A 16,853-nucleotide genomic window follows, 5' to 3' on the forward strand; every position below is an offset into this window, starting at 1 on the left:
CCGGCTCACAGCTGACACTTGAGCCTCCATGGACAGCTGGGAGTCTAAAATGACCCCCAGGCTGCAGACCTGGTCTTTCAAGGGTAGCCATACCCCATTCAACACCAGGTCGACATCCCCCCAGCCTCCTCTTGTCTCCCACCAAAAGTACCTCGGTCTTGTCAGGGTTCAGCTTCAGCTTATTCCTCCCCATCCAGCCACTCACCGTCTCCAGACATTTGGACAGGGATTCTACGGCCAACCTTGGTGAAGATTTGAATGAGAGGTAGAGCTGCGTGTCATCTGCATACTGATGACACCGCACCCCAAACCTCCTGATGATAGCCCCCAGCGGCTTCACACAGATGTTAAATAGCATCGGGGAGAGGATGGAACCCTGTGGCACCCCACAAGTGAGTGGCCATGGGTCCGAAACCTCCTCTCCCAGTGCTACCCTCTGGTACTGCCAGAGAGGAAGGACCAGAACCACCATAATATGATGTCTCCATTGCCCAACCCCTCCAGGCGGTCCAGGAGGATACCATGGTCAACGGTATCAAAAGCCGCTGAGAGGCCGAGGAGAACAAGGAAGAAGCATTCACATCTATCCAAAGCCCTCCTCATATCATCCTCCAAGGTGACCAAGGCTGTTTCTGTCCCATGCCCAGGCCTGAAGCCCAATTGAAATGGATCTAGATAATTGGCTTCTTCCAAGTGTGCCTTCAACTGCATCGCCACCACCATTGCCACCAGATAATTTTGGACAATTATCTTGTTCAAAAATGGCAGATACGAGACTGGGCGAAAGTTGTTCAAGACTTGGGGATCCAAGGAGGGCTTCTTTAAGAGCGGTCTTATCACTGCCTCCTTGAGGGTTGATGGCATCACTCCCTACTCAAGGGAGGCGTTCACCACCACCTTGATCCCCTCACCCAGCCTCTCTCTGCAGCTCATAATGAGCCAAGGTGGGCAAGGATCAAGTAAGCAGGTGGTCGGCCTTACAGATGAAAGCACCTTGTCCACTTCATCAGAAGGAAGAAGCTGGAACCAATCCCACAAAACTGGTGTGCCACAGACCGCCTCCTGCTCACTAACTGTATCCACAGCGCACGGAATAACACTCCTAATCTGATCAATTTTATCTGCAAAGTGCCTTGCCAAGGCCTCACAGGAGGCCTTAGAATGCTCCAGCAGTTCCAGAGCTACTGGACCGACCAGGCTCCGGACCACTTGGAACAGCCTCCTGGGATAGCACTCTGCGGACGGGATAGAGGCAGTATAATATTCCTTTTTTGCTGCCTTGATCTCCATGTGATAGGCTGAAGATACAGTCCCAGCCTGTGTCCGATAGTCTTTGGAGTGCGACTTCCACCACCCGCACTCTAGCCGTCTCACCTCCTGTTTCAGAGCTCGTAACTGCAGATTGAACCATGGTGCAGTTTGAACCCTGTTGAGCGGGAGAGGGCATTTCAGAGCCACCCAATCTAATGCCCCAGTCATTGCGGCATTCCAGCCACCCACCAGGGTCTCAACCGGGTGGCCGTTTCCGTGCTCCAGAGAATCCCCAAGCGTGTTCAGGAATCCATTCGGATCCATAAGACACCTGGGGCAGACCATTTTAGTGGGTCCTCCACCCCTGTGGAGGGGTTGTGGAACCGAGAAGTCCAACGTCACCAGATAGTGATCTGACCATGACAAGCGGGAGGTGGATATACCCCCAAATTCCAGATCACTCCCCGCCTCTCCAGAAACAAACACAAGGTCTAGTTCATGACCAGGTACATGGGTGGGCCCAGTTGGAATAGGGTATAGCTCCCAGGAGGAAGCCATGGTCTCCATGAAATCCCAAGGTGCTCCTGTGAGGATGGCCTCCGAATGTACATTGAAGTCCCCCAACACCAATAAGTTAGGGGACTGCACATGCACATCAGAGACCACCTCAAGCACCTCAGCCAGGGGGTCAGTCATGCAGCGGGGTGGACGGTATATGAGCAGAATCCCCAGACTGCCCTTCGGGCCCAACCTCCAGTACATGCACTCAGCAATCTTGGTCTCCTGGAGACTTCACCAGACTTCACTTGGTCTGGTGAAGACCAAGAATTCCTGGTAGATAACAGCCACTCCCGCTCCCTGATCCCCAACCCTCGGCTGCTGTGCATACAAAAATCCGACTGGGCACAGGGCCGCAAGAGTTGGAGCAGCAGCCTCAGCCAGCCAGGTCTCCGTAATACATGCCAGGTCTGCACCCACATCCTGAATCATGTCATGGATGAGGGATGTTTTCTGGGTAACAGACCTGGCATTGCAGAGCAGCAAACAAAGGACAGAAGATGGAGTCTTCTCCAGCCATTCTTTGGCTTTGGACAGGCCTGGAACAGGGGACAGACATTACACATCTCTCCCTTGTTCCCCTTACCTGGCATGGCCTTCCCCTAGTGCTCTGCCAGCGCCTGCCGCCCAGCCTCTGTGTATTCTGGCCCCCAACACTCCCCCCACTGCCTCCATCAAGTGGACACATGCCCCCTCACTCCCACCTATCAGGCAGGCTACCCGCTCCTAAAAACACAACAACCCCCCCCAAGACCCACCCCCACCAACAATTAAACAAAAATCAATGAAAATACATCCACTGCCATTCTGTACTAGGGAAAAACATATTTGGTGTATTTGTTTTGACAAAGTTTAAAATGAATGTTTGATCCTCTCTTGTGCACATCAAGGTGCAATGCTTTACTTGTTTGGGACTTACCTTTAAGTAAACATGTATAGGATTGCACTGTAAGAGGCTGAGAGTGAATAATGACAAGCACTTCAACAGGCTTGGCACTTTTTGTACTGGTTTTTTTAAACTGTCTCTGGAGACAGCTAGGTGGGCAGTAGCTGACAATGACCCTGTAAGCCTGATCTTTAAGGATAAGATCAAGGAAGAATTTCTCAAGGCCTTCTAATGAACAGGTATCATACTTGCTAAACTTAATGCTGAATCAGATTACATTAGCACCTTTTGATACTACAGGGTTGTGTCGAATGTTAGTCTAACTTGAATCCCTTTTATTTCAATGGGTCTGCTGTAAGTAGGGCTAATACTGGATACAGCCCCTAGAATTCAGAATCCTTTGTGACTGGCAGGCATAGCTTTCTCACTACAGAAAGTAATTGTTTCTCTTTCGGTGTTAATATTTTCTTGCTTGCTATGCAACTCGCCATCCATCAGTCATTCTGATTTTGCTTTGTATATGTTTGGGCTTTGTTCAAAAATGTGTCACACACATTGCTACCCTTGGTATTTCATGGTTCTTTAGCCCTACCAGGTTTACAAATTTTCCCTCACCCCTCTCCCCTGCTTGCTCTCACCCATTCATTTTTATATGTATCTGTGTGTGCACACACCAGCGTACAAAACCACTTCATACATCCAATGAAAAGGCTGTAGCCCAGAAAAGCTTATGTCACAATCACGTTATTAGTCTTTGAGCTTTTTCATTGTTTTCGCTACAACAGACTAATGGAATGACTTCTCTGGAATTCAGCGTGCTTACCAGTTTTTCTTCCCTTTTCAGCTGGGCATAGATGGCTGTATTTCCAAAATGATCAGCACTAAAGCGTTCCACCTTTATGCAAATCTGGATGTGGATCGTTTTTTCTTTTTGTCACTTCAAGTGGAAGGAGTTGTCACAGAGACTGGAACAGGTAATGGTTATGTAACAGGGCGTGACAGAATCTGGTTATGAATGGGGAGTCCTTAAACTACAGCTGCAAGAGTTGTTGTCCTGAGAACAGGCCCCTCTGGGTGTCCCATGCATCACTCCTGTACATGTTGTAAAGGCTTTTTTGCTTTTAAAACAGCTGCTTACAGGTTTGTTTGTTTTTATGTGTCTCACAGGCATCCAGATTTCAGCCTCTAGCTACATCTCTGTATACCAAGCAAGGAAAACCGTAACATTTGAGAAGATAGATTCATACTATAGAAGGAGGATTCCTTTCACCGGAATGGTAAGAAACTGGGAAGATCTAATCTGTGAGGAATAAAGTTTTACTAGTATGAGAAAATGTCTTATTCTGAAGAGTCTCATGACACGTTCACCCAGATGCCAGAAGCCAATTAGCTGAATGTGCTAAGTAACAACTTGGAAGGCTGCTTAATAAATCTCTTGAGAGACAGCTGAAAAAAATTGTTCTTCATCGCATGGACAGGTTTGCTTAGGTTTCTTATACAGGCCAGGTTTTGACAGTAGTTATCCTTTTGGCATTTCACCATCCATTGCTCCATTTTTTATTTCTGAATTTTGTACGGTGTGGTCCATTCACAGTTCATTACTGGCTTTTACTTTCTCCGGTTAACATATGTCTTTCCTCCCCTCAGCACTACTAATGTGCACGTGCAAGTGCTGATAAAACACTGCGGAAAAGGTAACATTGCCATAACAACCTGCTTTGTTAATTTGTATAATTGCATCAAGATTTTTATATGGTGTTTTACCAATGCACAGGAAGTCGCACAAAAAGAATTTTGATGCAGTCCTGTGCACATTCACATCAAGACTGTGTCCCACCACCACTACCCCCAGTGTTTTTATCAATGCATGCATTCACACCAGTACCAGAGCGGGGGGGGGGGGCAGGGAGGAGAGATGCAAATAAACTGAAGGAACAGCAAGCTACAGTAAGGAAGGAAAGGTTCCTCCTGTGCAAGCACCGGGTCATTACTGACCCCTAGAGGGACGCCGCTTGCGCTGGCGTTTTCGTGGCAGACTGTAGCGGGGTGGTTTCTATTGCCTTCCCCAGTCATGGCTACCTTTCCCCCAGCAAGCTGGGTACTCATTTTACCGACCTCGGAAGGATGGAGGGCTGAGTCGACCTGAGCCGGCTACCCGGGACCCAGCTTCCGCTGGGATCGAACTCGGGTCGTGAGGAGAGTTTCAGTTGCAATACTGCCGCCTACCACTCTGCGCCATACGAGGCTCAAGCTACAGTAAACAACCTCCAAAACTGGAGTTAATTTAAGAGTCTTCTGTTTAAACTGGAATTCAGGAGCACTGCAATGCAGAGCAGAGTGATCACTTGGAATAATAAAAGAACAGAACCAGGGGAGTCTTCTGAATCTGCCGTTAGCATCAGTGTTTGTCTAGTTTTGGCAAACACTGCCTTGCCAAGCACCGCTGTACTTGTTCAGTGTACTATTAATGTAATAACAACAAGCAGCTTTAACTAGTGTAATACATGGGACAGTATTTCACCCAGGAAATGCTGACTAGAAGAGCAGATACATTTGCTGTGCAATATTTCCGAGTTTCCTATAAAGAATAGGGTGGCCACTTATGGATCACCAAAAAAGAGGACAGCATAATATTTGCATATGCTAATTCATACATAAGGATGCTAATTTAGAAATAATTGTTATGAATTAAATAGAGATACAGTAGGTCTCGCCATTTGTGAGGAAGACTGTGACCAGGTGACCTGTGCCTGCCTGTTCAGTCTGCTGTCCAGGTACTAACTGGTTCTTGTGGTTCATTACCTTTAAACTGGAGTTGGACAGGGCAGCCTTTCAAATAAAGGATTGTCTCTGTAAAAGAGGGCACCTGGCCACCCTAATAAACTGCTGAACTTCGAGAATCAGGGCCCACCCATGCGGATTGCGCATGTGTGTACACACACTAGCATCAAGGGCTGGAGGACAATTCTGCTCCTGTTATACACATTGAAGCTCCACTAATCTCAATGGGAGATATAGACACACACACACACACACACACACACACGGCTGGATCATACCTCAGACATGTTGATGCAGGTGGATGATGTTATCCAACAGGGCATCCATGCCAGCTGCACACAACAGTTTCCAGCCATTGCTGCCATGACTACCAGCCCAGCAGTAGTGGGCAGGTCTCCTCTTCCCTTCCCCCACAGGCTTGGCTTAGCTATGGCCTGGTCAGTGTCTGGCATCCCATTGTAGTTCTGTGTAGGAATGCTTGAGGAATTCTATATTTGTGAACTCCAGTGGGTACTGACCTGGAGAAGGGTAGAGATTAAAACTTAGTCATTCACTGGCTTTTGCAATTCCTGAAGGTTCCAGTGCAGCTCTTGGTGTTCTCTCTTTCTCTCGCTCTCTCTCTCGCTCTCTCTGTATGTATCAGGATGCATTTTAAAATAAGTGTATTGAGAGAAATACATTTAGAAATGTGTACTTAGAGGGGAAAATGTGTTTTAAATACATCTAGAAAAGATTAATACGAAACAAAATTGAACAGATTTACAAGTGAACACACGTGAATGCGACATGGACTGGAAATGGATTGATCTGTCCATCGCTACTTCTAGGCCACCATGGGTCTCCACAAAGCCATGCCTGTCCCAGTGCTAAGCACTGTCCCTGAACACGCTTCCTGAATATTTTGGACCTGTTTTTGCCCCCTCAGTTCAGGCTGAGAGACGAGGATGGAGTGCCACTTGCAAATGGACTCATCTTTCTAGAGCTCGATGGGGATGTTGTTGCTAACTACACCACGGACAAGGATGGCTCTGCTCTGTTTTCCATTGAGACTTCCAACCTCTTTGAGGCTCGTTATAAACTGAAAGTAAGTCACTGAGAACTGAGGAGTGGGGCACGTGGGGGAACACGACCAAGAAAGAAGCTGTCCTTTGCCAGCAGCTCCGCTGGGTCAGGGCCGTGTGCTTGCTGCCTCATTACTGCCCACCCCCAGACATGCATTGCAGCTATGTCTGTGGAACCACCTTGGGGAGTGACCGATCACCTCCTTTGGGGAAACCCTGCCAGAGGGCTCGTCTTTCTCCACAGTGATTGCTGGATGCTCTGCTTAAGTAAACCCTCTGGTATGTTTTGCTTTTCTTCCCGCCCTTCTCTCATCAGGCTGTCTATCAACCAGATCAGTGCACTGACTATGGCTGGCTGGAAACATACCGACCAGAAAGCATTCACTACATCCACCGCTTTTTCTCCCGGACTGACAGCTATGTGAAGATAGAACCAGTGTTGGAGAAACTGCCATGTGGACAGCAAAAACCTATCACTGTGCACTATATCCTGAATGAAGATCAGTATGAGGATGTGGAGCCAACCAAAGTTTACTTCCATTATATTGTAGGTGCAGAAAGGCAACATTGCTTTGCCACAGCCTTTTTGCTGGCTCTTAACCCTTATTGAATGTTAGATCAAGTAAGGAATTGCCTGCAGTTTAACAAGTCCAGGTAGCATTTCACTAAAGACTGTGAGTTGAGAAATGGGCATCATCAGACAGACCACTAACCTTCTTTGTATTACTGATACACGAATTAATGTGCAAAAGACTTAGGACAGTCTTAAGTGCTGTACAAAGAATAAAATAAACAGGGCTCTGTCAGAATGAGTTACAATTTAACAGACCTAGGACAAAAGGAAGATGGGTAGGGAAGGAAAAACAAGCAAATCCAGGTGAATTTAAGCTACAGAATGGCCAAGAGGAGTAGCCACTGGTGGAGACCATGTTAGGAGGGGAGGAGCTATGTGCCAGTTGCTCCTAGTCGGGTCCATGGAGAGGGCCTTGGCGGTCTGCTCTCAGCAGAAGGGCAGGATAGAAATATTTTAAATATTTCTTGCCCCTCCCTCTGGCTGCTGGATGGAATGAGGATTGAGACACAAATTCTAGTAAAAATCAGCACTGAGCTGGTTAAAGGAGTGGGGAACAAGAGAATCACCCTTGTCTTGAAGCATCCTCAAGCCATAGTGCTGCACACGTGCTGTACTGGAGACACCAAGATTAGCTAGAAGGGTCCGGGTTGGGGTTGAACTGCATCGGCATTGCTGAGTGGGGCAGGGGAGGGATGTGGCTGGAGTATTGGGAGTAGGGATGTCAGAGAAATCTGCAATGGAACCAAATGAGTTCAGATTTTAATGAATCCGACTGGTGGATTCCGCAGCAAACCAGCTTTTCCCCTGTCAGGCAGATTCCGCCAACTTGCAGACCATTTTTCTAACTTTCCCAATTTTGCACAAATTTCATCGCCAAAAAATATGCAATTTTTTTTTAAAAAACAGCCAAAATGTGCATTTCCCCATAGGCTAAAGAGTGGGGAAAAAAAACACATTTTGGAGAATTTTGTGCATTTGGGGGAATTTGCAAATATGTGCAAATTCAGGAACTCCCCCCCCCCCATTCTGTTGATGCGGGGACTGCGGAACAAAAGGTGCCTGACAATCTGTGAAACACATACATCCCTCACTAAGAATATGCTGTGGCAGGGAATCACAGAGAAGCACTCACAGTGCCCAGTGGAATCCTGGAACGCAAGATCTGAATGGAGAAGAAGGGGCCCCTGGCTGAGAATCTGTTTCTAGCTAATTCTAACTATGCCATAATGGTTTTATGACCATGAACATTCCTCCCAAATATAGAATTATTTCACTCAGATAAAACATTTTGGAATAGCGAAACAAAGCATGTTATAACCTCATTTCTTCGTTTCTTTTTACACAAAGGTGATGACCAAAGGCAAAATTGTTGACAGCGGTAAACAGCAAATCAGCATTAGGGGTAGGTGGTCCAGTTTTGCTAGCAGTGAGTGGAGAAATGAAGGTGTACAACTATCTTGGCAGACACAAACAAGCACTGGGCCTTCAGAGTGATTCCTAGCATGACATTTCTCTTTAAAATTCACACCATTTATAAATCTTTTGGTGAGAATTATCTAGTCACAATAACTGATGGTCATATAGTCCAACTCCAAGAATAACAGTCAGAATTAGAACTTCGATTCATTTTGACATAACAACAACATTTCATGGTAAATGTTGAGGCTCCTCCCCTAAGTGAAGCATCTAAGGAATTTCAAGGGCAAGATAGAGTTTTAGTAAGACTTATCTATGATCTGTCTCCATGATCAGCTTTCTTGTAGTGCAGGTCTGAGCAACTTGTGACCTTCCAAATGTTTTGGCCTACAACTCACACTGTCCCTCACCATTAGTTAGGCTGGGCTGCACAGTATCAGGACCATATCACAGCTTTCTTAAAAGACCTGGGGTGGGGGGTGGAAATCTTCACGACAATGGAATGAGAAGTGCATTGGAGTATTATCCGGATTTTCATGGAATCAGGGGCACACGAAGCAAGAAAAGCTGAGTGTACCATACCTTTAAATTTTAGTTTTCATGGGTCACACAGCTCTTGAAAGGACCATACTTCCAGGTTGGGTTGGGGAAGCAGAACTGAATGTCATCAACCTGGCAGGGGCTGCTCAACCAAGGAGAGAGGCTTGTTTCCCAACCCATGTCCAGGCTCCCCCCTGCTACCACATTATTATGAATGAAGGGTAACTAATTCACAATTCTCTAGAAACAACCCAATTATCCAGTATAGCATCTGAAGGCTCCCCTTGAGAGCAGCCCACCACCCCAATTTCACCCCAATCCAGCAAACTGTCGCAGTTATTGCTCCCACCACATTTTCTCCAATGTGTGCACTTTTGCCTGACAAAGACAAAATCCCTGATTCTTGAGTGCAACATCTGAAGACCACCCCTCTGTAGACCACCCCACCACCCCAATTTTGCCCCATTCCAGCAAACTGTCACAGAGTTGTGGCTTCCAAGCCGTTTTTACTGCAAACATCAGGGAAGCAAAGCACTGCAATGAGAAGCAGGGAAGCAAACCAATGGGTAAGAATCAGACACACCCCAAAGTAAAGCAAATGTGAAGTAAAGCAAACATCAGAGAAGCTGCTAAGTAACGCGAGGATCAGACAAGCTCCCAGAGAAGCAAAGTAATGCAACATTGGGGAGGCGAATTAACACAACAGCAGAGAAGTGCATAATGATGGGGAAAGGGAGGCTAGTTACTCCCACTGGTAAAAAGGAAGTACAGTGCGATTCTGAAAGCTTGACAGAGCAGTCTAGGTGAAGATGCATCTTCTTAATCTAGGCTTTTAAATTATGTAGTTGTTTTAATGTGTTACTATTTTAAAGGGTTTTTAAAATTGTTTTAAGGTCCTATTGTTTTAAATTGTTGTGTGCCACCTTGATGGCTTTTAGCAAATAAGGTGGTATATAAATGTTAATAATAAATAAGGATAAACTGGCTAATCAGCTTCTCTCGGTCTATTCTCCTGACTCCTCCTTTAATTTCATGTTCTTCCCCACAGCTGGACAATACAGCACCATCTCGATCCCACTGAACATTGATCAGAAGCTAGCCCCAAGAGCGCGGCTGCTGGTTTATTCCCTGCAGCCCCATGGTGAGGTGGTTGCTGACAGAATCTCGTTCGAGGTCGAAAAGTGCTTCAGAAACAAGGTAAGAATGGATCAGCCCCTTCCCCCTAGTAGAATGTGTTTCTGTTCATATCTCTGCATTTAACCTGGTTCCAGTGGTAAAGAGCACACAAAAATGAAATAAATATTAGTAATTTCTTGGAAGTGGAATGGATAAATGGCAGTGTTAAAGAAGGTATGGACATGTGCTTCTAACATTAACCTTTGACTCCAGCATGAAAGCTTAGGACGTTATCAGAAGCAATGTTGAAAGTGTTCCTTTTAAACTATGTTATAATACGCAATGTTTCTGGAGACAAAGCCTCCAGAAGTGATGGCTGGGCTGCCCCCTAGTGTCACAGAGCAGGCAGAAGGACCTAGTGAAGGAGGGGCAGAAAACACAGATGTCTGGGAAAGGAGAAGGCAGGGGAGGAAGGAGGAAGCAGCCAGCAAAGTTAAGCAGGAGAGCCGAGGGGAGGAAGAGTTGGAAGAGGGACTGGCCTCGAAGAATGCGGGTGGGAGTAAGAGGCCAAAGAGGAGTCTGGGTGGGCTGTGAGTAGAACTGAAACTGGGAGAGAATGGACAGAAAGACGGGCATATGGCCAGGAAATGGAGAGCGCAATAAGGCTCTCCTTATTCACATATAAATCTGAAGGAAAGGAAAGGTTCCTCTTGTGCAAGCACCGAGTCATTACTGACCCCTAGAGGGATGCCGTTTTTCCTCGGCATTTTCCTGGCAGACTGTATAGCGGGGTGGTTTGCCATTGCCTTCCCCAGCCATGACTACCTTTCCTCCAGCAAGCTGGGTACTCATTTTACCGACCTTGGAAGGATGGAGGGCTGAGTCGACTTGAGCCAGCTACCTGAAAACCAGCTACCGCTGGGATCGAACTCAGGTCGTGGGGAGAGTTTCGGTTGCATTACTGCCACCTACCACTCTGCGCCACACGAGGCTCATATAAATTTGAAACAGACAGTCAAATCTTTGGCTTCTGAAGGACGCTTGAAGGTGATCTGATGTCTCTGTTCAATTCCAGGTCAGCCTGCAGTTCTCTGAGAAGCAAGTACTGCCAGCCTCCAATGTCGGCCTTTACCTCGAAGCATCCGCCAACTCCTTCTGTGCCCTGCGGGCTGTGGATAAGAGTGTCCTGCTTCTGAGGCCTGGAGATGATCTGTCCCCTGAGCGTGTAAGCCCTACATTTTCCATTCAGAATATTAGGGTCACCGTTCAGTGGAGGTGGAATCCTCCAACCCTGTGTGTGAGCTTGAAGAGGGGGAACATGAGGGAACCTCAGAGAAAGCTTTTTAAAATGCAGCCTGTTCTATAGTTTTGAGGGATTTTAGGTTGCATACCACATTCTCTTTGGGAGCTTGTTTGTCTGTGCATCTCAGTGTTTGTCATGTCTTACTGTCTTATCAATTGATCTTCCTACACCAGAAATAACCATTTTTATGCTGCTTTTTAGTGTTTTGATAATGGCATTTTAATATTGTTTTCTTCAAGTTGCCCAGGGAACATAATTTACTGGGCAGCCATATAAATGGTCTCCTGAAATTCTCTGCCCCATTTGTGGGAAGAAAATTTGGGGTGATCACTTTGTTAAATATTCTCTGAGGTGGGATGGGGGAAGGCAAAAAAGAAAATTACTCAAAGTTCTCACCTGATAAGTTCCAGCTGAGTTAATACTGAATAAAAGTCTATTGTTAGTTGGTACCGGTGGATGAAGCTGAGTTAATACTGAATTCTGTTGTTCGTTTGTTCTGGTGGAGAGGAGGTCTAGAAAGCATAGGGGCAATATTAGGGATGTCAGAGAATTCCGCAACGGATCTTGGTGAGGCTGAATGCCAGTGCATTCGGCCCCCCGAAATCCATCGCGGAACGGCCTGCCACCCCCCCGCCCCCTGCGGATCCCCCCTGGGACAAGACTTACCTGGGGCAGATGTTTCGGATGGCGGCAGCTCCAGCAGCGGCTTCGGCGGCGGTGGCGGCTGGTCTTCCAACCAGCTGCCGCTGCCGCCATTTGCAGTCTGTGTTTTTTGTTTTTCTCCATAGACATGATAGGCTACGTAAAGACTTACGTAGCTTCTCACGTCTGGGTAAAAAAAAAAAAAAATGCGTACGCAAATGGCAGCAGCTACGGCCGCCGCCATTTGCGTTCCTTATTTTTCGCTGTCTTAGTCTACATAAATATTTGTGTAGACTAAGACGAAGACAAGAAAGGGGAACACAAATAGCGCCCAGTACGTACGCGTACGCATATGTATTTGCGTACGCGGTTTTTTTAATTTTATTTTTTACCCAGAGCCCTCCGCGGCCGGAAATCCGGCTGCAGACGGCCCTGGCCTGGGCCTGGCTGGCTGCTCCGCAGAGCCGCCACAGAGCACAGCCAGCCATCGAGGATTCCGGGGGGAGGGACGGAATGCCTCCCGCCCCACCATGGACAGAATCCGCGAAAAGGTAAGTGACTTTCGTACATCCCTAGGCAATATTAAACAATATTAAAACTTGAATCCACAGACGTGCCTGAAATTTTCCACCTTATTCTCAGCCAATGAAATGGGGGGGTGTCACTTGAAATTCTTCAATTTGGGGGGAGCCCCCAAAAAGGAAATTCTCAGAATATTTATCAGAAATGCCTTTTTCTGAGAAATTTTGGCGGTTATAAATCACTGAAATACTTCATCCACAAACCTTCAGCATTTTCATACTTCCCTTAACCGAGTGATATCCATCTTGAAGTTTGCTTCTAGCAAATCACTGCTGGCATAGGGCGTATGTTTATGTCCCTCCAAGGCCTTCCCTTGTTCTCAGCTAAGCACATTTCCCCTTTCTTATCAGGTGTACAACCAGATGCCTCATCTAGAACTTTATGGTTATTACTATAGTGGGCTGAACCTTGAAGATGATCATAAAGAGCCATGCATCGAGCTGCGAAACACTTTTTTTAATGGTCTGTACTATATTCCAGTGAATGTTACTGATGATGGGAGTGTCTATGATATTTTCCAGGTATGCTCGTCTATTGGGCCTGGCACGGCTTATATCTGTTTTGTGGAGTAACATGTTCACTGCCAGAAACCATACAGAAACTAGAAAGCCACAACCAGTTTGCTATGCAGAATTTTTGTTTAACTTGTATGTCTCTGGAGAGTGGATCACAGCTTGCAGAAAATGCTCTGTGATACTACTACAGAATTCGGGTGGAATGTGTTGGGCACGATTAGTCATCATGCACAAAATAATGAATTTAGGGTATTAGAAAAACACCAAGTATTTTGTAAAGACTAAGTATATATTTCCAATATAATTATGTCGAGGGAGGAAATGGATCTGGAAGCTAGGTGAACAGAATGCTGGACTGGATGGACCCTTGTTTTGATCCAGCATGACTCTTCTTACATTCTTAAGTTTTAAGCTGTTATAGCAGGAGGACACTATAGGGAAAAGGTGGCAATGGATTGGGGGGGGGGGCTTCTTATAAGACTGATGAACACCATGAGACCTGGGTGAACCTGAGAGAGCATGGACAGGAATGTCGGGAGCCCAGCAGGGTGCAGCCAATGGTGAGTCTGGCAGGAGCAGGAGCTGGCTGATGTGGCAGCCCCCTCCCCGCCAGCTGAGGCTGCTGCAGCCCCTGTGGCCCAGCTGGCACCCCTTTCCCCAGCAAATTATGTATTGTGGTCTATTTGATCCTGTATACTGTAAGTTAGGGGTAGGCAACTTGGTGCCCTCCGGATGTTTCGGGCTATCCCTGCTGTAAGTATTTGTGGCATAGGTGGATCGTTCTGCATTTGTGAAGAAAATACCATTCATTGAGAATTGATGTTGTCGCTTGCATATTTATCCACTGTGTATGACAGTGCAATACTATGCATTTGTAGTCTGAAGTCAGTCTCATTTTCAGTGGGCCTCACTTCCAGGTTAACGGAGGTAGGGTTGCAGCGTTGGCCACCCGCAGCCTCTTGACACGTTGTGGAGATGTGCATGTGAGAGTGCTCCCACAGGCCACAAGGTCTGTGCCCTGCATACATGCAAGACAACACATATGACAACCCCCCTGCTTGGTGCAGCCTTCAGTCATTCAGTCTTCTGAGCAGAGCTGGACTTGAGAAGCCCTTTAGATGACAGATCACCTGTCTGAAGCACGAAATTACGTTTTCACAGGCAAATGACTGTAGCAATGCAATCAACAACACTTTTTGCAATGCAGTACCTCACTTTTTTCTTTTATTTTTTTTTTAAGGAAAGGGATTTGTGCCTTTGGCATATGTACCTAGTATGCAGGCCCAGTTAATAATTTATAACAGTCACTCCATCTGACGAAGCAGTGAGTTGGCCTGAAAGATGTGTGTTACTCCTGAGGAATACTTCAAGAATAGTCTGCAAAAGGCAAGGGCAAGGGGAGGGGAATGCCCATTCTGCCCTCCCTAAATGCCCCGCCCCCCGTTACTTACCAAGCAAGAAGCCTTGCTGGATCAATTTGTCAAAGGGAAGGTCTTAGTCAATGTGGTGCATTTTGCTAAATAATGACGAAATCAGTTAACTCGCATTTATCTATCCATTTTAAGAACATGGGTCTGAAGGTCTTCACCAACTCTACACTACGGAAGCCTGTTGTGTGCCGAAGTGACTTCGAGTGCAAGAAAATTTCCACTGATGATCCTGATGAAAGTGGTGGTGGTGCTCGCAGTAGGTATCAAGGAAGAGAAAAATTAAAGCCCTCCCCAATCTGGCACGGTCCAACACATACAGAGGCCAATTCCCATCATCCCAAGCCAGCCTGCCTATTGGCCATGCACCCTGGCTGGGGATTATGGGAGTTGTATTCCAGTTAGAGGACACCAAGCTGGAGAAGACTGGATTAAATGACATTGTTTAAGGGAGTGGTGATGGACTGCATTTATTTTAGCCTCCCCATTCCAGTCCTACTTCACATGTGAAGTGAAAGAGCCAGTCAGTCACCATATTCATTTTCAAAATGAAGCAGGCCTTTCCATCATCTTTATCAGCCAGAATGATTTAACACTGATCCATTGTAAGAAATAAAACAAGATTGGCTTAAAAAATGTTAAGGAGTGATCCTATGGCGGTTAGGCAGCAGCTAGGATATCTGGTTTTCCGGGAACCAACCTCAGAGCCCACACTCCAACGTTGGTTCCCGGAAAACCAACCTCCCCCCACTTCCACACTGCCTCCAAGGCAGCGCGGAACAGCCCCATCCTCCGTACTCTCAAGAGGAGTGTGGAGCGGCCGAAAAGGAGCATTCTGGGGGGGCGTTCTGGGGCGGGGAGGGCGGAAATGCCTGTACAACACATCCAGTGTGTCATACAGCAGCCTCCTCCCCCACTCAGCTCTCCACAAGTGGCTGTCTAGCTGAAAATGCTAGGCAGGAGAAGCGTGGAGGGAACGATCCCCTCCATGCTTCTCCTGCCCTGCATTGGATAGGTGGTCGCCTCCGAGTTTGGAGGTGGCCGCCTATCTGAATAGGACTGCACCCTAAATGTATTACTAAAGTTACTGTTTCCCAGTGATATCAATCCAGGGAATGTGACGGGTTTCGATTCTTCATGCTAGCATTTAGAAAAGCTATGCAGAGATGTACTGTAATGTGCCTCAAGAAATCCACAAAGGAAAGTGACAATAGTAACTTAACCGTTTTCTGACCTGAATTCCATGAAATAGATTTTGCAGGTGGGTTAACATGTTTTTTAAAGGCTTCCACAAGATAGTAACAACTCTCTTTTTTAGGAAGGCATTCAGGCTGTGAATTGCTCTCACTGAATTTGGTTTTTAAATTGTCTCTGGTTTCTCAGTAATTTTTATTGCTGTATTCTGTTATTTTCTGGTGTTTTTGTGTTTTGTTATATTCTGTGAGTTGTTTGTTAATCTGTGGCTTTGTCCTTGTTAGCCACCTTGATCTCTCTGGAGGGAAGGTGAGGCATTAACGCATTAAGTAAATATTTTGAAAAAATAGAACAGAGGATTAATGAATTCTGGAAATTTCATATCTCATGTCAGAAGCTTTATTCGTTCTAAGAACACCTATCTTATAACAGTCTGCATACTGCAACACACTGAAACAAAACAAAAAAGTTGACCCCTGACTCAAATCCATCTACCAGCATCTTAACATATTTCATTTCATTTCATTTCACTTCACTTCACTTCATTTATTCTATTTCTATACTATCCCATAGCCAAAGCTTTCTGGGCAGTTCACAAAAATTAAAAACCATTAAAATGCACCATATATTATGTATTTTAATGTAACATGTTACGTATTAACTGCATAACTTATGGCCATTCTCTAAATCAGAGACAGCCAATTGCTGTTTCTGAGCTTTCTTTTACTTGGCTTCCAAGACCAAAAGTAACCCTACACTGGGAGGAAAAACAGCTCAAAAGCAAGTCAGAGTGGTGAAGCATGGTGCTGGGAGAGTTCAGCTCCCCACTCCCACCTACTCATGCTGCTCTTCAAAGCTTCCTGCATCCCTGTGCTTTCTAAGAATTCACCAGACCCAGGTTGGGTCCAGCTACCACCCCATGTAGTTGTGCCATTATTACATTGGTGGAGAATATGTGATGGGAAACGGTGGTAGGGAACGTCTGGCCCTCCAGACGTTGCTGGACT

General features: G+C 46.2%; 1 protein-coding gene across 4 annotated transcripts in view; it reads left to right on the top strand.

Annotated features, from left to right (window-relative positions):
• Positions 1-16,853, top strand: part of LOC146353025 (ovostatin-like) — a 71,864-nt gene that overhangs the window by 26,823 nt on the left and 28,188 nt on the right. For all 4 annotated transcript variants that reach the window (XM_084835477.1, XM_084835475.1, XM_084835476.1 and 1 more), the window contains 9 exons: positions 3,540-3,669; positions 3,863-3,972; positions 6,402-6,560; positions 6,854-7,084; positions 8,459-8,513; positions 10,116-10,264; positions 11,259-11,408; positions 13,061-13,231; positions 14,791-14,911. In XM_084835477.1, the coding sequence (XP_084691603.1) occupies positions 3,540-3,669; positions 3,863-3,972; positions 6,402-6,560; positions 6,854-7,084; positions 8,459-8,513; positions 10,116-10,264; positions 11,259-11,408; positions 13,061-13,231; positions 14,791-14,911 (1,276 nt within the window). The remainder of the gene's footprint in view (positions 1-3,539; positions 3,670-3,862; positions 3,973-6,401; positions 6,561-6,853; positions 7,085-8,458; positions 8,514-10,115; positions 10,265-11,258; positions 11,409-13,060; positions 13,232-14,790; positions 14,912-16,853) is intronic.

The sequence above is a fragment of the Heloderma suspectum genome, chromosome 2 (genome assembly GCF_057233095.1).
Source record: "Heloderma suspectum isolate Gila_16-S chromosome 2, 16-S_ref, whole genome shotgun sequence".
Lineage (NCBI taxonomy): Eukaryota > Metazoa > Chordata > Lepidosauria > Squamata > Helodermatidae > Heloderma > Heloderma suspectum.